Source organism: Python bivittatus, unplaced genomic scaffold, assembly GCF_059951505.1.
Source record: "Python bivittatus isolate LINGU-HERP-01145 unplaced genomic scaffold, Pbiv_v1 ctg000480_np1212, whole genome shotgun sequence".
NCBI lineage: Eukaryota > Metazoa > Chordata > Lepidosauria > Squamata > Pythonidae > Python > Python bivittatus.
In genome coordinates, this window is record NW_028277075.1 from 70,862,322 (window position 1) to 70,884,780 (window position 22,459).

At 39.4% G+C, this 22,459-nt stretch overlaps 2 protein-coding genes across 2 annotated transcripts; both read right to left on the reverse strand.

Moving 5' to 3' along the window:
- LOC103062076 (olfactory receptor 10V1) lies at window positions 1-939 on the reverse strand. The gene has a single exon (XM_007435504.1). It carries the CDS (start codon window positions 937-939, stop codon window positions 1-3), a length of 939 nt encoding a protein of 312 aa, XP_007435566.1.
- Window positions 940-13,505: 12,566 nt separating this feature from the next.
- LOC112541524 (olfactory receptor 10V1-like) lies at window positions 13,506-14,485 on the reverse strand. Its single transcript, XM_025171355.2, has one exon. It carries the CDS (start codon window positions 14,467-14,469, stop codon window positions 13,522-13,524), a length of 948 nt encoding a protein of 315 aa, XP_025027123.1. The 5' UTR covers window positions 14,470-14,485; the 3' UTR covers window positions 13,506-13,521.
- Between the last annotated feature and the right edge of the window lie 7,974 nt (window positions 14,486-22,459).

Genomic DNA, 22,459 nt, shown 5'->3' on the forward strand with positions numbered 1-22,459 from the left:
TTAGGATAACAGATTCTTTCTCAGGGTTTTGCTCAGTGCATCTTTTAATTCTCTGTTCCTCATGCTATAGATCAGGGGGTTTAATACAGGTGTGACAAAGGTATAGAACACAGACACCACCTGACCTTCCTCCGCTGAGTAGCTGGAACTAGGGCGCAGGTATATTAAGCTGCCACAGCTGTACTGCAAAAGGACAACCATCAAGTGAGAGGAACAAGTGGAGAAAGCCCGTTGCCGCCCTGAGATGGAGCAAATTTGTAGGATGGCCTTCACAATGAAGGCGTAAGAGATGCAGACTAGGAGAAATGGGACAGTCAGGATGACAACACTGATGATGAAGAGTGTAGCTTGATGGGCATGTGTATCCCCACAGGCTAGTTTGAGGACAGCCGGGAAGTCACAGAAGAAGTGGTTGATCTCATGGTTGCCACAGAAGGGGAGGCGCAATATCAGGATAGAGAGCTGCATGCCAAACAAGCAACTCATGGTCAAGGTCCCAGCTACAAGGACAGTGCACATCTTCCAGCTCATAATGGCAGAGTAGCGCAGAGGGTGACAGATGGCCACAAAGCGGTCATAAGCCATGACAGACAGCAAGATACAGTCACCGCCCCCCAAGAAGATAAAGAAAAACATCTGGGTGCCACACCCTGCCAAGGAGATAAAGGCTTTCTCTGTAGAGAGGAGGTTGGCCAGGGTAAGAGGAGCAATGACGCAAGAGTAGGCAATCTCCAGCACAGCCAAGTTAGCCAAGAAAAAATACATGGGTATGTGGAGGGAGCGTTCATTGTGCACAATGAGTACAACAGCAGAATTCCCCAAAAGACTGAGTAGGAACAAAGCCAGAAAAACCCCAAAAATCAACAATCGCACCTCTGGGAGGGTTGAAAAGGGATGAAAGAAGAAGTGGGTCGGTCTGGTGTGGTTTCCACTTTCCATGTAGGTTGCACAATATGATCTGGAGCAAGATAAAAAGGGAGAAGACCAATCACAAAGATGCAGATCTTCATTTTTCAACAGGGTGCATCAACCCCAAGCTGTCAATAGAGAGGGCAGAATCCTCCCCCCCCGCTTTTTTTTTTTTTTGCAAATGAAGTCAATAGCATATACTTTAATTGAATGCCATAGCTAAAGCATCTGAGATGAGGCTTTGGCAAATTAATGTGAATCCAAAAACTGAACATTGTTAATTTTATTACTGAAGGAGCTTCTTATGGATTGCTCTTGCCACATTTTCACTTCTGTTTTTGGCAACTTTTTGTGTTTAAGTGTATCCAGACTGCTTCTTTTCCAAACCTGTTCTATTTCTACACCTTTCTCTTCTCACTTTAATTAAAATGCAGGTTCCCTTGGAAGTACATTTCACTGAAATCAGTGGAACTTTTACTGTATAAACAATGTCTGGAACAAGTTGTTCTATTCTGTGTTGCACTTTCCACATACTATATAATACATGTTAGATCAGTGTTTCTCATCCTTAGCTACTTGAAGATGTGTGGACTTCAACTTCCAGAATTCCCCAGCCAGCATGGGCTGGTTGGGGAATTCTGGGAGTTGAAGTCCACACATCTTCAAGTTGCCAAGGTTGAGAAACACTGTGTTAGATAGTAGTTTATTACCACTGTCAATGTTATTACTTGAACTGAGGGTTGAAAATTTGTTTCCTTATGGTGATGTATGGTAGTTACTTTTATTTTATTCCATTGCTTGTTATCCTTGCTTTTTAAAATCTGCATAAAATAAAATAGAAAATCCAGCAGGTCAGAGTTTCAATAAATTACAAGTGCTAACTAATAATGGGCACTAAATTAACCAAACCAAAGCTACATATTCAATATCTAATATAGTAATATATAATGTATGATTTTTTTTAAAAAAAGGATGTACATGTATCCCACTACTTCCTTTCAGAGAAAGCAACATGGTGCAAAGCATAGAAAAACAGTAAGAAATAGTAAGCAAAAGAAATTAAGGACATGAGATAAAGGCAGCTTCTTTCTTTTGTACATTTTCTATTTATTCTTTTGGAGAAATAACTTGTCTTCTCGTAATTTTTCATACATAATTCATTGTTTCTCTTCCTGCACTCAGTCTACTTTCATTCTAGTTTCTTTTACTTCTTTCCTTCTTTTCCATGTCTATATTTCCCAAGATCCACTTCTGGAACCTCTGATCACTCCGGTATCCTTCATTAATACTCTTAATCTTTCATCATAAACAATTATACCAATCATGCTTCTCGATTCATTCCTTTTTATGTGTTAAGTATGAATAGGCTGATAAATAAGGCATGGGTCTAAAACATTTTTTTTTTCTAAGCAAATGCTCATCTTATGATCACCATTTTCATTCATTCTTGGGTCTCCAAAATGCAAAATTCTGTGCATTCTTGTCTTATTCCTGCCATCAGTTAGTGCTACCTAACAAAATAATTGTTTACCCTGGATCTCATTCATTCAGAATATTGCACAGTTTATTCCAAAACTCATTCATGGTTCTTTCATTATCACCATTCACTGAAATGTAACATGCAACTATCATTGACCTATACATTTCTACTTTCGTATCTGCCCACAGCAACCCAGACGACACAATACATACTTATTGACGTACCTTTTAGCCCATTCATTCATAATTAAACCTACATCTTTATTTTCCTCCTGTATTCTTCAACTCTCAGTTTTTCCTTGTTACAAAGTTTTTATGGTCCTACAGAGGAGTGTAGAAAGAACAGCTTGTTCCCTTTGATTATTGTAACATCATAGCAATGATGGAGGGGAGGGGAGGAAAGAAAGAAAGAAAGAGCCTATATTTCAAAGAAAATAATGTTAAAAGGGAGAGGGTGAAGGGATCCATATTTGCAAATATCTGGGAAAGAAAAGGAGAGGTACAGGGACCGGTGAGAAGGGAAGAATCCCCAGAAGAGAAGGTAGGCACTGGCGAGCTGGCCCACATGCTCTGCATGGATGGGAATTGCTACCAGTGGTCATAGTCAAGGCTGAGCCCCACCCTGGGCCCATTGCCAGCCTGTTGTAATCCAGACTGGAATTTCTGAAGTTGGTTTAAGAAGCAGCCAGGAACCGCCTGGGAGACAAGCAGCTCAGGCTGCAGCACAGAATTGCCCTTAGAGTTAGACAGTATGTGCATATTTAATATTAGGAGCAATCACTATAGCACCATACTGACAATCATGTGAATTTAAAATGAAAAGGAAGAAAAGTTGCATAAATTCAAATGATACGCATGGGTCCTATTCCAAATTACTGTACAGTTTCAGCTACAAAAGATCCATAACTGGCTCTGAATAAACATTACTTCGGATACCCAAAACATTTTTTTCCCCTAAAGTTCATATTGTATTACTTAATTTGATACAACAAAAGCTGACTTCACTATTTTTTAAATCAACCCACCATGGGTTCAAAAAAATAAGACATTCTAATTCACTAGAATAATGATTTTTCATTCCAAAACTCATGGAGCTGAAACACATTTAGTTACTTTTATAAATTTTTAAAAGGTTAAATAAATTACCAAGCAACATTCTGAGATAAATCAAAAGTAACTCCATTTACACGAAGCCTAATTTCCTCTCCCAAAAGATTTATGACTTACCTTTTAAACTAGATTTTTCCCCCCCACAATGTAAGCTTTCATTTATTGCAAAAATGGGATGATCACAACATCAGGAATGAAGCCCTGTTATATAGTTTATAATGGGACTTAGCAATATTGGTCTTTTGCTGCATCGTGCCTCCTCTTCTCACATCCATACTATTGGCAGCATAAATTTGACAGGATTTGCTGTACAGTCCTCAGACATTCAGTATATTAGTTGGTGGTGGAAAGTTCATTTCTTTTTTCACATAATGGGAAAAACAGATATAAAGAGGTAAATCCTTATCATTTTTGTGCTGCCTATCAGTTTCATTTGGAGACTGTAAACGTGGCAGAAAGAGGTACATAAATATAAAACTGGCTAGCTAGTATAACTGAAATGCATATTTGAGGCTCTTGCTTGCAAAGAATCCGGATAGAATTTCTAGATTCTAGGTCATGTTCCAAGGCTGGAGACCTGATTTGTAGCTTTAGCAAATCTATCATTAATGCCAGATGCTTTTCCAAGGCAAAAGTGACAGAGATATGTCCTTCATTTACAGTTTCTATTTGCAACCTCTGTCACGTGTCCATCGATTTTTATTTCTCTGAAAGGAGAATATTTTGAAATATCTAAGTAGAATTAAATAAAGCTGGAGTGATTTTTTCATACCTGAATGTTAAACATAATATTTGACTGATACTGCCTTTTCACCCAAATGTTTAAGATCTTCAGCAATGATGTCTTTAGAAACCATGCAAGACCCTGGTAGGAAACTGAACTAACTCCAATATTACTCACTGATTAGCATCAGACACATACCAGCTGCTCTTCTTTGTGCTAAGATGAAAGGCTGTTTTATTATTGTTGCCACGTGCCAAACTTTTAATCAGTTATATTATCCTATTTTGCTGCTGTCTCAAAGCACTTGTGACTCCCAACTCTCAGACTTTTCAGGGTACAGCAAAATACTCACTTGAGGGTTAGGCTCAGATTATTTCCTCAAGGAATTATTAATTCCTTATCCAGGGACACCTTGCTGAAAATGTGCCCTTGCCCTCATCATTTTGGGATTAATCCCCAACAGAATCTCCATACTTCTAGCCACGGAAGTCTTAGACTGTAAAGTCAGGTGAAACCCTTTTACAGCCAGCCAGCTTCTTGAAATGGGTGGAATTAACCACATTCTAAATCAGTGTTTCTCAGCCTTGGCAACTTGAAGATGTGTGGACTTCAACTCCCAGAATTCCCCAGCCAGCTTTGCTGGCAAGGGAATTCTGGGAGTTGAAGTCCACACAGCTTCAAGATGCCAAGGTTGAGAAACACTGCTCTAAATGAAGGCTGCCTTCAGGAATGTAATTACAGTCAAGGCCTCTGTCTGGGTCTTTGGTCTTTAACAAAACAAACCTGGCCGTGGTCTACTCCAAGGCCAGCATGTGCTCATAGAGGAACCTAGGCATTTGCCTAAGGTGGCATGGTAGATGGGAGCATAGCAGCAGGTAGAAGTGGGCTGTAGGTGAACATGGCAGACAGCCTTAGTGCACCCTGCCCAAGAGAGCCACAAGATGACAACAAAGCAATACAGAAACTCTCTACTGCCAGCTGAAAGAAATTTGAGTCCATGCCAGAAATGTAATTTGAGAAAGCATCTTAGATTTGACCCTCCCTAGTCCTCATAAAGATAAAGGAGGGAGGGGGGAAGCATATTCAGACTTGCAAGATTCTGTTATTGCAACCTTATAATAAAAGTAGTATTAGCATTCATAACTTTTGTTTCCTAGTCTGGTCTACCTCAAAGGGCTGACACATATTGACTCTCGGTGCCTACACTTGAGTCCTATTTACTATTGTCAGTTTTCTGAATTTTGGGATTCATGTTATTCATACTAACCCTCTAGCTCTACCAGGTTTGGGCAGCAGTGATTTGTATTCTTTAAAGCAATGACAATATATATAGTACATATGTACTCCATTTTCAGGTATTTGTATTTGTGTTTTCCTCTAGGAAAATGATGTGAAATCTGCTTGGAATAGGGTGAAAATAATTATGTTCCAAAATTTCACAGAAGTGTGTGGGGATACACTAATTAGGAAGTATGAAAGAGGAATCTGGGTGGAATGATGAAGTAAAAGAGCCTGTGGATGAGCAAAAATGTATAGAAGGGAATAATTGCTGTAAAAAAAGAGAACAAATGAGAGAAAGATTTGGGGTAATATGTAAAGAGAGAAAAGTTGCAAAGAATGTAATCAAATAGATAAGAAACTATTAAGATAAAAAAGGTGGAGAGAATGCAGAGCAATTTTTACAGAAAGGAAAAAAGTGTGTATTGTATATAAAAGAATTTGAGAAGTGGTGCATCTCTGACTCTTTTTACAGTAAAGGAATTACATTGATTTTATATAATGTTTTATACAGTTCCTTGGAATGTCTTAAAATATTTTGGGGACAAGATTTTGGTATTGAACTTGAGAATCTCAGTAAAAATCTATGGCAGAAAATTCTATTTAAATCCATTTCACCAAATCACCAAGGAATGGCAGTAAAAATAATTCATTGGTGGCAATATATTCCATTATATATTCCATTGATCTCAGTGTTTCTGGGCTGTGTTGTAATCAGCTTTGCTCATGCTTTCATCTTTAGTGCAATGCTAATAAATCAAAGATTTTGGTTAAATGTTTTGATAAAAGTGAGTAAATTACACATCATATTAAAATGAATCCTGCAACAGAAGTGTGGTTTATATTTCCCTCAATGTAAAAACAAAATTGCTGCATAAATACCTGATTCATTCATTATCATTAGTTTCCAGATTTATCACTGTAAAATACTAGAAAATGGAAATACAACTGTTATGGTGTCAATGATATAAAATTTGGGAAATTGCACTTGCCAAAAAATTAACCCTGCAACAAAAGTATTTGAAAAACCTTATATTAAAGAATAGGTTTAGCCAAACTTGAACACCTTAACCCCAAACAATAACTGACTCTGAGAGGCTTACATATACCATTCAGTAGTAAAAATAAAATTTAAAAAACACATAATAATAGCAACATAACAACATTAAGGAACAAATATAACTAGAAATCCTAAAATTTCTATTCCATTCCATTCTTCAGACACCAAAAGCTTGCAGAAACAGCCAGGTCTTAATGACACTGCAGAAACCCACTAGAGATACTGGAGTAGTCTGGCCTCTGTGGGGGATACTATTCTAGAAAAGGGGGGCAGTGACAGAAAAGGCCCATCTCCTAGATTTCTGCAGATGGCTTTCTTTAAGGATAGGACCTAGAGGCACCCCTTTCTTTAAGACTGTATCAGGTAGACAGAGGCCACTGGGGGAAAGCAGTGCTGAAGACAGGTCTTGAACCACAAAGGGTTCTATGGATGACAACCAGCAGCTGGAATACACCTGGAAGCCAATTCATGTAGCAGTAATGTTACATGGGTAAACTGGCTAGTAGCCATAGCTATCTGAGCTGTTGCATTCTGGACCAGCTGTGGCTTTTGATTGGCCTTCAAGGGCAAACCTGCATAGAAGACATTGCAGTAAGAAAATTAAAAGTTGACCAAGGCATGAGTCACCATGTGTCAGCCCTTCAAGGTAGTCCAGACAGGAAACTAAAATCATGAGTACTAATACTACCTTTATTGTAAGGTTACAGTAATACAGGCTTGCAAGTGTGAAAGCATTTCCCCTCTTCCCTGCCTTTACTTTCCAGAGAACTAGGGAGGGTCTCTTCTGAGACAGTTTCTCCACCTTTGTCTTGTGAGACTAGGCTGAAGCTGCCATAACCTAAAGATGAAGCAGGCACGTAAGCAAAGAGGACAAAAGCCAGGAAACTTGTCCATGAGATTCCTTCGGGGAGGTAGATAAGAAGGAAGCAAGTCGTTAAGGAAACAAAGGACCTGAACCAGACAAAAGAAGTTGGGGCTGAGCACATGGAAACCCCCACCCCAATCCCATCAACAGCTGCCAGACTTGTAAATCAACCCAGCAAGGACTTTTGGGGATAAAAGGGGTCCCAAAGCCCGCCCACTCTGAGTCGTCTGAGTCATCTGAGTCACCTTTGGATCCAGACTTGGCGGCTTCCTCCCTCTAGCTAGTGTCTGGCAGCCTAGTTGGGAGGGATGTGGGTAAGTGTGGATGAGCACGCGTGTGTGTATGAGAAAGAGCAAACGTGCATTGTAATCAGTAAAGTTTTGCTGTTACTTTAAATTCACTGGGTCTCCATGTATTAGAAAGAACCTCTTGTGCCTCAGTGTTCAGTTGGAAGTGATTTGTGTGTATCCCTAATTATTTCCCGACTGTTGACCAGGGCTGTGTGTCTTGTCTGCTCTAGCCGCACCTATTTGGAAAACTCAGGTAGAAAGCAAGGGGACTCACAAGATCCACGTGCCTTAACAGGCTGTGAGTGTGTGAGTGAGTGACCATAAGCCGAACCTGGGAGCAGCACGTGTAACAGTCTCTCCTTTGGACTCAGATCTCTCTTATCAGACCATTGTCTAGGCTGTGCCTCTTCCTCCTGTCTCCCAAGATTATTCTCACAGCCCATTACACTAGCCTCCCAATATAAGAAAGCCTCACTGATGCATAGAAAAGAGCTGTGGAAAAGCCTTCGTAGCCTCTGCTGTCATCTGCTCCTTAATCAGGAACTGTGAGTTTAGGAAAACCCCAGATTATGAACCAGCCATGCATGGGAAAATACAACTCTATCCAGGACAAAGATGCAGTATCACTGGAATTCATTGGCTTTTGAACCAAAGCCACTCCATGTTTCTGGAACTAAGTCAAGCCTGCTTGTCTCCATCCAGACCCTAACAGCTTCCAGGCACAGAGACAGAACCTCAACTGCATCTATTGCTGGGCCTGGAGTTGAGATGTATAACTGGGTATCATCAGCATATTCATGGTACCTGAATTTCTGCTGCTGGATGACCCCCCCCCCCCATGGCTCCATGTCAATATTAAATAAAGGGGAGAGATCATCAATGATACAGCATCCCATAACAGAGGGTGCTTCTGCTAAACCTCTCCCCATCTACAGACAAGGACCACCCCTTCAGAAAGATGGAAAATCCCCATAAACAGTGCCTCTCAATTCAAATGTTTGAAGGTGTTCTGGAAAGATCCATTGATCAATGGTATCAAAAGCAAGTGAAAGATCAGGCAGAGTTGCAATCCCTCTGTTCCAGTCCTGACCCAGATCAGCCACAAAAGTAATCAGTGTCATCTCTGTCCCATACCTGGGACTGAACCAGAACTGAAAGGAGTCCAGACGATCTGTCCCTCCAGCACTCTTAGCCAATGCAGACTCACCACATTCTCAGCAACAGTCTCCCAAAAGAGAAGGTTGAAGACCAGCTGAGAGTTGTTCAGATGTGTTGAGTCAGGTGATGTTTTCTTGAGAAAGGGATGCACTACCACCCCCATAGAGCCACTAGGCTCTGGCAAACAACCACGCCCTGTCTGCAAACCCCATCTGGCTCCTGCTGTGCGTGCTGACTTATGGAGGCACAACATTAACCAGGCTGGCTTGGTCCAACCCAGCTCATCCTGATCTTCTTTCCAGGCTGCTGAAACCCCACTCTCCACAAGCACCTCCAGTTGCTCAGCTCCCTGCCACATGCTAAAACTGGGCCCTGCAGACAGGATCAGTTGCTACTTTCTTGGCTGTAGGTCCTCAGATCTTCCTCCCTCCATTGTTTTTTTACCTCAATCTGTTCCTTTGATATATCCATTCTCCTGAATCATAATATCATAGGGAAACCTTCAGCCAAATATCTTCCCTGAACAAACAATTCAACCACTACTTTCACTCATTTTTCCTTCCCTCCCTTATAACTACCGCATCCTTGGTACAATCTCTAAAAAAATAGTTTCATTAATAAGAGGTTTCTTGCTTATAAAATTGCCCCTGCTAGCATAAATGCCATTTTGGATAAATATTTTAAATGCTGATCAATTGTTGTTATCCATGCATTAAGAATGTTGTATTCCCACGGTATAAATGTACAGTAATTTTTTCTATTATTTTTTTCTAGATTTTTTTTCACTTAGTGGTTTATTTTTGTAGTTTTGGTTAAATACTGTGTTTGTTAAACAAAAAAGCAGAGGTAAAAATGTAACATTGTTTTGGAAGTGAGTGAAATGAGCTGAACAAGTAGCCTCAAGCAAAGAGAACAGAATTAAAAATAAAAGTGATGAAATTATTTGGAATACAGCTGAAGTGTGGGAAAGCTGGAAATGATATGTTAGAGATTTGTATGTGAATGATAGTTCTATGCTGAAGAGAAGAATTTAAACAAATGCTATAAATGTTAGTGTCCAAGGAAAAAATAGGGAAAAGAAAATAATAATTGGGCTGAGAATGTTCAAATCAAATCAAGCCGAACTTTATTAGAGTCATAGGCCAGTGTAAATGTGAGAATATTGGAAAAATGCTAAGGCTGCAGATGTACCCGGTGCAATTGCACAAATGTTAATATAGGGATGAAATTTTCTTATGGAGTGATTGGAAGACTTGTTTAGAGTATGAGTGAAAAATACATCTGTGCCAGTAGATTGGAAGAATGCTGTCCCTGTTTCCTTATACAAAGCTAGGAAGAGTGAATGCAAAAACTACAGAGGACTTAGCATGTTAAGTGATCCTCAGAAGGTGTTTGACAGAATTCAGATTGAAAAGCTATGAGTGGTAACAAGGAGTTGAAAATGCAGACCAGGTTTAGGCCAAGGATGGCATAAAGATGTTTGATCTTATGGTGGGTTGGAATAAGAACTCAGGTTGTATCAATGTGTTTGTTTATTTATGTAAGTGCAGTATTGCTATATGTCTGTTTAAGTTCATGGACGTCCTTCTCCGTACTGTTCATGCAGCAATTTTAAGAATGGAATTTTTATTATTGTGCTACATTTGGGCCTGTTAGTGATTAATTGGTGTACAGAGGTCACACCTTTACAGGAGGCTGGGCTCAAGGATATACAGTACGCTCCTTATCTCTTCTGGCTGTAAATGCAAGGTTAGCTTATTGGAATAATACTTAGGGCCTTGGCTGAATGTACATATTAAAGCTCCTATGTTTCTTTTCTAGGAATGTGTCTGTAATGTTTTCACACCCTGAAGGAAATCTGTATCTCCCTTTTGGGGTTGTCTTGTTTCCTTATCAGTTGTGAAGCAATTTTTTTCTGTGTTCAGCACCTGCTGGTAGAATGTGTGCATGTTCAAACTGTCATTGATCAATATACTCAATCTATATAAGTGTATGACTTTTGCTCTTAGCACTTCTGGATTCAGGAAAGACAAGGAGTTTTAAATTATTTTTGCCTTTATTAACTGAATACCAAAAAATAGAAAAAAGATACTTAGAGCTGTGAAGAAAGAAAACAAAACAGCCACTACCCCCCAAAAACAAACCAAGCATGTATTCATAGATATGAATCCATACATAAATTTTCTACATATGCATTTCAATAAATGGTAGCCATATTTCCTTGTAGGTTGATTGCAAGGAAAATAGATGTGTTAAATGTGTAAAACAAGAAGCGAAGCAGTGAAGAATAAATGGGTGTTGAATGAATGCGGACGGGCTGCAAAAGTGAGTGAAAGAAGTATGCTGAGGAGGTTTGATCATATAAAAAGAATGAATAAGGACTGAATCATGAAACAAACTTATGAAAGAAAGAGTGGATGGGCTGAGAGAAAAACAAGGGAAGCTGCAAAGCCACCACAGTTCTATCTCCCTGATCAGTTTAACCAATGCTTCCCAAACTTTATCCTTCATTACCCAAAATCACTTATCAGAAAGTCCTTTTAAATGTCCCTCTTGTGACAGGTAATGGGTTTGTGTGTTGTTACAGAAAAAAAAAACACTTTTACACAATTTTGGGTAATTTAACCAGCTTTGGGAAGCACTGTAAGAAACAGCTAGGAAATCAGAGTGTGTAACTGTGGCAATTTGACCTCTGCAGGGAAGGAGGGGGGTCCAAGAGTCCAGGAGCAAGAAATCCTGCCAACAAGAAAATATTTGCTGCTCCCACGCTTCCCAGAGCATCACCACTTGGAATGGAAAACTGGCTGCAAGATTCCAGATGCACCTTAGCTGAAACAGACGTAAATCAGCTCAAATGCTGAAAATAGAGGTGATAGTGGGATCACATGGGCGTGGAACTGATGTGGGAGTTGCACAAAAGCTATGCATGGAGCTGATTCCCAAGAAATGCATCCTAGCAGAATAATGTCACTATTTCTTTTTCAGCCATGGATCCCTACCACTGCCAGTTTAATTAGTCAGGAGGAATTTCAGGATTGGCATTTCAGGAACAGCTTTCTTTAGAGGAAAGTTGTATGGAGTCTGATGCTTAAAATAATGAAGTATCATTTCAATCCAGCAATTATATTTAATCAGTACATCAGTACATTCCATTATTATTATTAGTCATATCTTAATAAAGAACTTTAACACCAAAATGAGACTTCAGCTTTCAGACATCTTTCACAAACAACCAAATAATTTGCTACTAAATATTTGAAGAAATGTAAGTTGTTTTGGTTTGTTTAAAGACTTGTATGCATTCTACAGTACTTTCCTCAAAATTTCAGAGAATATTGTGTTATTATAATCCAGTCTACTTGGATCTAGTAACTTCCAGATGTGTTTGGACTACAACTCCCCACCCAGTAGATGTTGCTAATACATTTGGAAAATGCCAGAGATTTGGAGAAGACTACTGTGATCTGGTGTAATAGCAATGATCAACTGAAGCAACGAACTCTTCCCTTTATCTTTTTAATGGTCTAGATTCTGCTATGAAAAAAATTGTTTCGTTTTATATAAAAAAAAATACTCTGTGTTTTTCAAAGTGTGCACATTGAAAGATGTGGCACAAAGCATGGCATTGTATGTGAAACCTTCAAGTATTTCAGTCTACTTAACTGAAGGAAGCTCTTCTCAGATAAATATCAGTCCCAAAGATGCAAAGCTAGTCAAGGCTTCCTTTGCTGTCCATGTAACATCATCCCAGTCTCTCTCTCTCTTTTTTTTTTCAGAAACTTCACTTACCTTCCAGTGTTTTCTCTGCTTACCTCACAGACAAAAATATCCATGCTTTAGGTCTAGGGAGGTGGCAGGTAATGCAGTTATATAACTTACACAGCAGACAAAGAACATTTTATTTATTCTTCCCAATACAATGGAATGTTGGGAACAAAATATATAAAGGGACTTTATCTCTCCTTCCAACAGCAGGAAAACTCTGAGAAAGGAACAGAACAAGACCAAGTTTGATGGGGCAGGGTGAAAAGCCAGCAAAAAAAAAAAAAGGAAAAAAAGATTGAGTTCAAATCTTGATCCAGCTGTAGAGAAAAAAAAAATCCTGAAAAAATTATCCAATGCACCCTATGGAAGAAGCAACTGGGCAGCAGATCAGAATGTTGCTGCCTTCTCCATTCTAGCCCCCCTTCCTCTTGATCATATGACCCAAAGTGAAGTTTATCCAGCTCACCCCAGTACAGACATATACACATCCAAGCACATAGACATACAACAAGGAGACAGTAGAAACTCAGAAAGGTAACACACATGCACCCATCCTTTCTCTCTCACACACAGGTGCACACACACAGACAACATGTATACACCCTAATTTGCCTTTGGGAGGAAGTGTGTGTGTGCACACACATACATTTTACTAGGTTCCATAGAACACAGGCATGTATGTCTACTGCTGTTAAAGGAGTTGGAAAGAATTCCAGACATTGAGCTCTGCAGGCTTTTCCTGCATTCTTAAGAGATTATGATAGCCTACAGAGGTTGTAAGTATTCAGGCAGTCTACCCATCCATCAGTTTCCTGCCTTGTCACTATTTGTTATTGTTATATTATAGTTGGTGTGTCTTTTCTCACTTATTGACAAAATATTCTCATTTCTTCTGGGGCAGCACTATTCTTCTCAAGGACCTATGCACTGCCTCTTTTAACTCTTTGTTCCTCATGCTGTAAATCAGGGGATTTAATACAGGTGTGACGAAGGTGTAGAAGACAGACACCACCCGACCTTCCTCCGCTGAGTAGCTGGAACTGGGGCGCAGGTATATTAAACTGCCACAGCCATACTGCAGAAGGACAACCATTAAATGGGAAGAACAAGTGGAGAAAGCTCGTTGACACCCCAAGGCAGAAGGGATGTGTATGATGGCCATTGCAATGAAGACATAGGATGTGCAGATTAGTAAGAAGGGGAGAGTCAAGAGAACAGTACTTGTAATAAAAAGGGCAGTTTGTTGGACATGGATGTCTCCACATGCCAGTTTCATTACAGCAGGAAAATCACAGAAAAAATTATTGATTACATTATTGCCACAAAAAGGCAGAGTCAGTATGAGGAGAGACAACTGGAAACCAAAAAGCCCATTCATGGTCCATGTCCCAACTACAAGACTCACACACATTCTCCAGCTCATAATGACAGGGTAGCTTAGTGGGTGGCAAATTGACACGTATCTGTCATAAGCCATGATAGCCAGCAGGACACAATCAGAGCCCCCTAGGAAGGTAAAGAAAAAGAGCTGAGTGCCACACCCAACCAAGGAAATGGAGATCTTTCTCACTGAAGCAAGGTGGGCCAAGGTTAAGGGGGCAATGGTACAAGAATAGGCGATCTCCAGAAATGCCAGGTTAGCCAAGAAAAAATACATTGGGGTATGGAGAGAGCGTGTGGTGTAAATGATGAAAACAATGGAAGCATTTCCAAATAGGCTGAGCAAGAAGAGAATCAGGAAAGCCCAGAAGATCAGCCATCTCATCTCTGGGATGGTCGTGAATGGTTGAAAATGAAATTGTGGATCTGAAGTTTGATTTTCACTCTTCATTTAAGGTCTCTGGTGGGCTAAAAGGAGAGAGAACAAAAATGTATGAAAACTATATGTTTGGAAATTAAAGATGAACTTAAATTATATTGCATTCATCAAAAGATAGTTAAACCACCAAGCTTTGCATATTAGATTGTTGTGTTCTATTTTATGTTGGCTGAGAGAGAGTCATTCTTTATTAAATATTTAACCATCTACCCTTTGTTGGTCAAAAGAACTTGGCAAACATTTTAAAAATAGATTTGGTCCCATGGATATGTATTTAGCATATCTCTTCTTTTATTAAGTAAGCAGAAACATTTTGATCAGACATCAGGAGGGCAAGAATACTTATTTTCTGTTCCCACAATTAATAGCATTAGACTGGCTGGCTGACTTATTCCTTTATAAAACATTTCCTTTAGGAGCAACAAAAGCACATGCAATCACTGTAGGCTAATGGATAGGAGATATTTTCACTTCTTACCTGTATTTTTAGAAAAATAACATCAGCTGCTGCTTTCTTTCTTTTTTTTTTTTGGTAGCTCCTGGCCCTGGAGTCTTCTTAAACAGCCCTTGGTGTCTTTGCTATTGAGGCATCTTCCCCTTACCTCTACCATCAGCAACTTGGCGTGATATTATTATTATCTGATTATTCCTGATCACAGAATGAATACAGTTTTTGTTTCTACACACAACATTCTAATCATGGGTAACTCCTTGCTTTATGTCAAGATTTGCCAATGTCATACAGTATAGGACTGACCATTAAATATAATGTATCCCTGATAATAAAGTGCCCATACTATAATCGCTTGTCTATTAAAGAACCTCCAAAATTGATCTTTTAATTCCATTTCAGCATTTGTAGCAATCCATTTCAAGTGATGCAGCATGCATTTATTGATTTTCCAAAAAGCTTTCATGAGCTGTAACTCCAGACACTCATAGCACTAACCAAAAGAACAAGTTGCCATCTGCCCTTATTAAATTTTGTGGATGAGGTCAGGCAATTACACAATAAAAACGTTATAACAGTCCAAAACAAATGAAGGCATGACAGTGCAAGTAAGTTGAGCTTCATTTATGAATAACGGGAATATAGATCTTATCTAGTTCTAGAGGATTTCTCAACTCAGCAAGGAAACTGGCAGTTTAATTTTTTTTTTTTTAGTCAATTACAAAATCTTATTGATTTTACTAGTCCCTTTCACAACCAAGCTATAAAATTTGTGTGAACAATTTGTTTAGCTCAATTTCTGGTCAGTCCCCCAAAGCTGTACTGGCCTGGACATCCACACAGAATATGGAGAATCTTATCATGTGGAATGTATTCAGTGAGAGCATTTCAAATGGTCTATCTTATTCTTCTTCTGTTCTAAATAACAACAAAGCAATATGTTCTTTCAAAGTCTAATTCCAGCTGGAATTAATATAATAAGTGTTGTTTTACTTAATGTTTTATTTAAAGATTAAGTATAACCTTGAAATTGGTTCCAAATCTTTAAATCCAAGCTTTCCAAATAATATCTCTGATGATAATTTGAAGAATCTTCTGTATAATTTGCAGAAGCAACTAAGTAAGAACCTCTTGGGCTTGAAGGATGACACAATTAGGAAAGTTTTTAAGTAGGTTAAACTTTTTTTCCCCTCTGTAGGTAGTTACTTTCAATATAGTATGCCCCAGAGACTTATTAAAATAAGGAGGTCTCTTATGGGATGGACAAAAATTAACACAATTCTCTGATGAACATCAGTGATGAATGTGGATTGAAAAAGGTCAGGCATCAGAGACAGACACTTGTTGCACACACAGAAAGGCAATTATCTCTTCTGCAAATCTAGATTCTAATTCTTGTGGCAAGTGCATACACCCAAAACTCATGAGTAAGGTGCCATTGCAGAATTAAATCAATTTTACATAAGACAGTTTTGATATTTGTCCAATCACTTCTGGTTTAATGGATAGGATGATAGACCTGTATTTGGAAAAAGGGTGTTTAAATCCAGCATTCCGTTGAAAAAGCATCATCAATTAGTTTAAGTTCTTCATGTGGGCTGCACACATACTGTACAAAGCTATGCACGCTTCCACACTACTGCTACTACCACTTCCTTGCCCCTCATGAAACAGCTTGTAACTGCCTTACAACATACTTTACTTTTTACAGTATAACCTTGAAATGCAGAGAGCACAGTTAACGCTCACCTTCTTTCCCTCCAGTTGCCAATATGAGTCTGCAAATAATGTTATCCAATTAGTGTCCCACCCATTGAGCTATCTCTAGTCCTGGAGTAACAAAATTTCCCTCACTTCTATTTTACACAGAGGGAAAATACATTTGCTAAAGCATTCCCTACTCAACTTTTTTCAGTACATATTGTGTGACTTAAGGTGATCTGCTATAACTGAAGAAATCTGAGCAGTTAATTTGAAGGGAAACTTCCTAGCTGCAAAGCTACCAGTCTTGGGTTATATCTATACCAGCCTTATCTAAATGGCAAAATGATGGTGCTTTGACAATTGTACAACCAGACACTTTCTGGAGTTACAAGGAAGATGAAGCTCCATGGTGGGAGAGAAAGTACAATGGCAAACGGGAGTCCAGAAACTGAGAAGGGAGCCAAGGCAAGAGTTCCTACAAAAGGAAAGAGAAACAACACAGCTCTGAAATGGTACAGTGATTTAAAGGAAGGATCAGCTTTGCTAGCATTTCAGGTGCATCAGAGCTGAGTCAGTTCAGCTCCCAAACACAGGTAACATCATGTGATCAGAAGTCCAGAATGGATCTTGAACTTTTGCAAAACTCTTGTATGTGAATGCCTTATGTTATACTGAATAAGCGCATTGACCCATCAGCAGGGCTACCAGATCTGGGCTGCAAAGATACAGACAAGTCTAGAGTTTTCTACCATCTCATGGTCTTCTGGACTTTTGCAGAAGTCCTATGCATCTAGCTTAGTACTCTATACACCTGGATTCCACATTCTTTTAGGACTATTAGACATAAATTATAATGTTTACAGCATGTTGTAAGTTTTCTCCCGAAATTATTGCAATGGCTGGCACTGCCAGTTACAAAACCCTCATTTATCACAAGACAAGTGAGTTTGTATCATGTCAACTTCTCTAGTCTCTAACAATGTAGCAAATTGCAACAATGCCAGATTTATACCTATATGATGATATAATAATGCATATGCCAATACAAGAATCCTGCTGTCTTATACACATGAGTAAGTCATGTCATTTGTGTGATGATGTTGTCACGCATGCAGAGTCACCCTCACCCCCATCCATGAGGGTGACCAATGCAACTTCTGTCCCAGGCAGGCCTGAATCCAGTGTCATGGGTCCAGATAATCTATATCATCTATGGGTTCAGAGCTCTCTGTAACTATCGCCCTCAACTTTCTCCACAACCTTCCTGCTCCACAACCTTCCTCAAAAAGGGGAGGTTGGAGATAGGATAAAATGGGGTGGGTGGGATCCACCCCTAGCTTCTTGAGCAGGCAGATCTTCACTCTGTTCAGAGAGGCTGTTGAACACTGCCTGGATCCAGCTCTTGTCTCCTTCTTGGCTTTTTTCACCATTCAGGTGGGGTGAGGGTCCAAGCACAAGTGGCAGAGCTAAGGTCACACAGAATTTGGTCCACTTCCTCAAGATCCCATAGTCTCAAAAACCTTCCAAGTAACATCCCAAGGTATAACCTCTGTCACCTTGAAACATTCCAGCCATCGAAGTTCCAACACAAAATGAACATGAGCAGTTTTACTTATGAAATGGTCAGCCAGATGATCACATTTACACTAATTTGTTCTTCTGGCCAATCCTTCCCTAAAAGGTCTGGGTTGTGAGCTGCAAGTTACAGACAGCTTCTAATAACAAGCTCAAGGTATTTCTTGGAGTCACAAATCTTCTACCAAGGTAGTACAAAATATACTGCAAAGTTTCCTGCATGGAAAACAGGCACAAGCACTTACTTTTGTAAAAATAAAGTCCAACAAGACAAATCTCAAGTTCGTTTTTATTAATATTTTTATTAAGATTTATATATATAAAAACTAATACAAAACTAAAAAAAAACCCTACAAACAAAAAGAAAAGAAAAGAAAAGAAAAGAAAAAAGAGAAAGAAATATAAAAGATTACTTCCCCTCCCTCCAAACAAGTATATGTATTAACAGTAATTTAACACCTCTAATATTACTTTTAAAAAAAAGTCCTCTTCATCCCCTTTCTCATCCCTAAGCAATAACTGAATTATAAAAAATATTCAACAATCAATCTAATCAGCATAAGCATTAAGAGTGCCAGTAATAATAAACTATATATTTTAAGCTTAAATAGATAGGTCTATTTTGCATTTTAGCTTCTAAGTTTTTTCTGAGAAAAGCATACAAAAGACCAATAATAATCACATATCTGTTTTAAACTAAATCAAATAAATCACTTTTACAGATATAAATCATCATCATCATACAGTCCTGGTCAGAGAAAGAAAATTCAATATTAACAATCCAAGATCAAAACATGGACAATTTAACCTTGATCTGATAAGTCCACTTTGAATTCCTTTCTCTTCCTTTTGAAAACCTCAATCTTCAGTCTCCTCTCCAAATAAAACCCCAAATAACAATCTCTTATTGTTCTCTTCCTATTTTCAAAAAAGGTTTCAGAGATTTGGTATTTCCCTTCTGTATATCCAGAATAGGGTAATTCTCAAAGTCACTCTTCCTGTCCATTACAGCTTCTTTCTCCATATCATTCTCATAATCAAGCAACTTTGAGTCCAGATCCACAGCATCTTTTTCCATATCCTCCATGTTCCTCTTATAATCTGGCATTTCTTTAAAGTCCATTTTAGAATTCTTATTCAAGTCGTCCTTGACTGCTATTTTATCCAGTAAGATCTTTTCTTCTTCTACAACCTCTGTTAGTCCCAATTTTAAAAAAAAGTTCCTGGACACACTGATTCCAAACAGCTAAAAATTCTTCTTTGAAAGAAGGATACTCCTCCATTATGTTAAAAGGGATATATTCCTCTAGTCTCCATTCCTTCTGATCTTGAAAGCTCAGTCTTTTCAGAAGCAAAACTTTCCCAAGGCAGATTTTCTTGCAATTAAATCCAAATTCACTTACTGTATTTTCTTAAACATATAAAACAATCCTTTAAAAAGCTGTTTCAAATCCATCTAGCCTCTTAACTGTCCCTAATCAACATTCTTAATTCCCTTTCACTGTTTCCAAACATTAATATATTTCTTTTTGATCTTTAAACTTACTTTGGTCTTCCTTCTCCCAGGATAGTAGAAAATTCTCCCGGTGTACAGCAACTTGTCTTTCAGGATGTTTTTAATTAGCAAATAAATCACAGGCAATTTACGATGTTAGTTAAAAGAGGAAGTAAAGCAAATCTAGTGTCCTTTTGAAGGCTCCATACCACTGCCTGGGCTTGATGCTTTTCCCTGACTCTCAGAGCGCTCCACCCCCTAGAGATTGCTAGATTGCAATCTCTTCACAGGAAATCTCTGTAAGGAGTACCTGTGGGCGATCCTATCAATCTCCTTTATCTGGAGATAATTCTGAAGAGTTGGACCAAGGCCAGCTCCTCTAGTTGCCGTGGGCATCAGCTCCACAAAGAATGGAGCTGTGTTCAATCAGCCATTTCTTCCCTGGAAGCTGCCAAATCTCAAGTTCAGAAAAAATCTAGAATACAGTGGAACCTTGGTTTACGAACTTAATTCGTTCCGTGACTCTGGCCGCAACCCGAATTGGTCGCAACCCGAAGCAAATTTCCCCATAAGGTACAATGTAATTACCGTTAATCCGTTCTGGCGTGGAGGACGGGGAGGCAGCGATTGCTTGGAGGGAGAGTCCCCCTCCCTACGACCACGTGTCAGGGGCAGGAAAATGGCCGTGGACCACGTGTCAGGGGCGGAAAAATGGCCGCGGACCACGTGTCAGGGGCGGAAAATGGCCGCGGACCACGTGTCAGGGGCGGAAAAATGGCCGTGGACCGTGTCACGGGAGGGAAAATGGCCGCGTATCCTGCTCATACCCCGAGGCGGAGTTCGCAAACCGAGGTAAATTTTTGCGGCCGGAGCTGGTCATAACCCGAAAAGTTCGTTAACAGAGGTGTTCATAACCCGAGGTACCACTGTAGTCTATTTCCAGTCCAAGGTTTCAGGTAGCCAAATAACAGCATACAAACAGAATCATAGATAAGAAATTAGAACAATGTTTGCTACAAAGAATCAGTCACAAAAGCCATATCTTTTATAAGCTTACCAGCTGGACTTATTGACTGAGTCACACTTCTTTCTTTTAAGCAGATGCTTGACTTCCTTTGCTCTTCTCTTCATAATTTGTGACATATTCCTGAGCTCAAGACCTTGCCTAGATCAGGCTCATGATCAGTTTAGTGAGCCTGCACTTGTTTCTCCTCAGATATATTCTCTTTAGCTAATTCCTGTGGTGCAGGCTGAAACTCAGTCTGACTAAACTTTTTGACTTCTAAATCTGAAGACTCAGATTGATCCCTAATATTATCCTCCCCCAAGCACTCCTCCTGCCTCATTGAGGGTTTATGCTTCGGGGGTACTCTATGTAAAATTGACTGACTAACCTTGTGTGCATTTTCCCAGGACTATTTTCCAGCCTCACATCCTTTCCTGTCAATCAGACATTGGAGCTTTCTGTAAGTCTAGGATGTGGGCTACTTCATACTCTGGCTCATTCTGGATCTTGACAGGAGGTGGAACAACAGGTGGAATACCAGATGGATTTTCAAGGATAAAGGGAGCTTCAGGCCGCAGGCTACTGGATTGATCATGGACACAATGGAGAAGGGTCCCAAGAATCAACTGTCCATCTTCTTGGACAGTCATTTTGATTGCAGATACAGGTAGTGCTTGTTTAGTGACTGCCTTGTTTAGCAACCATTTGCAGTTATGACGGTGATGAAAAAGTAACTTTGCAACCAATCCTCACATTTATGACCTTTGCAGTACGTAAAGCAATGGAAAGCTGAAGTAAGATCATAAGCACAGTCATGGTTTCACTTAGTGACTGCTTCACTTTACAACCAATTTGCCAGTCTCAATTGTGGTCACTAAACGAAGACTACCTGTAACATGTTAATAGTCAGACCAAGTCACCAACTGCAAGAGCAGAACTGGATTGACAATGTTGGTCAATGAAACTTCTGTACATTTCTTTGCCTGTTGGAGTTGATCCTTAAGTGCCTGATGCATGACTTAAAGTTCCTGCAGGAGCAGATCTGAAGCTGGCACTACCAGTTCAGAACAGGTGGAGAAAAAATATGGGTGATAGCCATAGTTTGCACAGAAAGGTATAATTCTCATGGATGTATGTTGAGATATCAGATTCCAGGATCTAATATCAGGTGCTGTAGCAAACCATGAAAATGTGGTTCAGGAATAGGTGAGCTCTCTCATTGGCTGTCAGCAGGACTGAGCAAGGTATAAATTGTGCCAGTTTAAGAAAAATGTCTCCAGTGACTAAGATAGTGTCAGCATCTTCTACTTTTGGTAACTCTTCAATGAAGTCCAGAGATGCTACTTTCTAAATTCCAGGAGATGTGAACAGAAGTAATAGAAAGCCTGTGGATTTTCCCTTCTGCTCTTATCTCTGGCTACCAGAAGTCTTTCAGGATTACATGAAAGCTTTTTAAATGTCCAAATTAGCCTGTAGCAGGACTGTCATGACAGTACTGCAAAGCTTCTTTTTGAAAGTTGCCAGGAGGAATGTAGAGTGACCTTGGTAATAGAGAAGATCTTTATTCCAGGTATATGCTCCTGTGCATAGGAGTCCCCAGGCAATTGCCACTTAACCCAATTTATCAATTGGTCGGAGGGAGTCATAGCAGCAAAATTCTCAGGAGCAAATACCATTTAGAGTGATGGTGAGTCTTTCTTCCCATTATATTTCACTTTCCTGCTGTCCTGTTCTAGGAGCTAGGAATATAGGTTACTCTAACATTGAACCA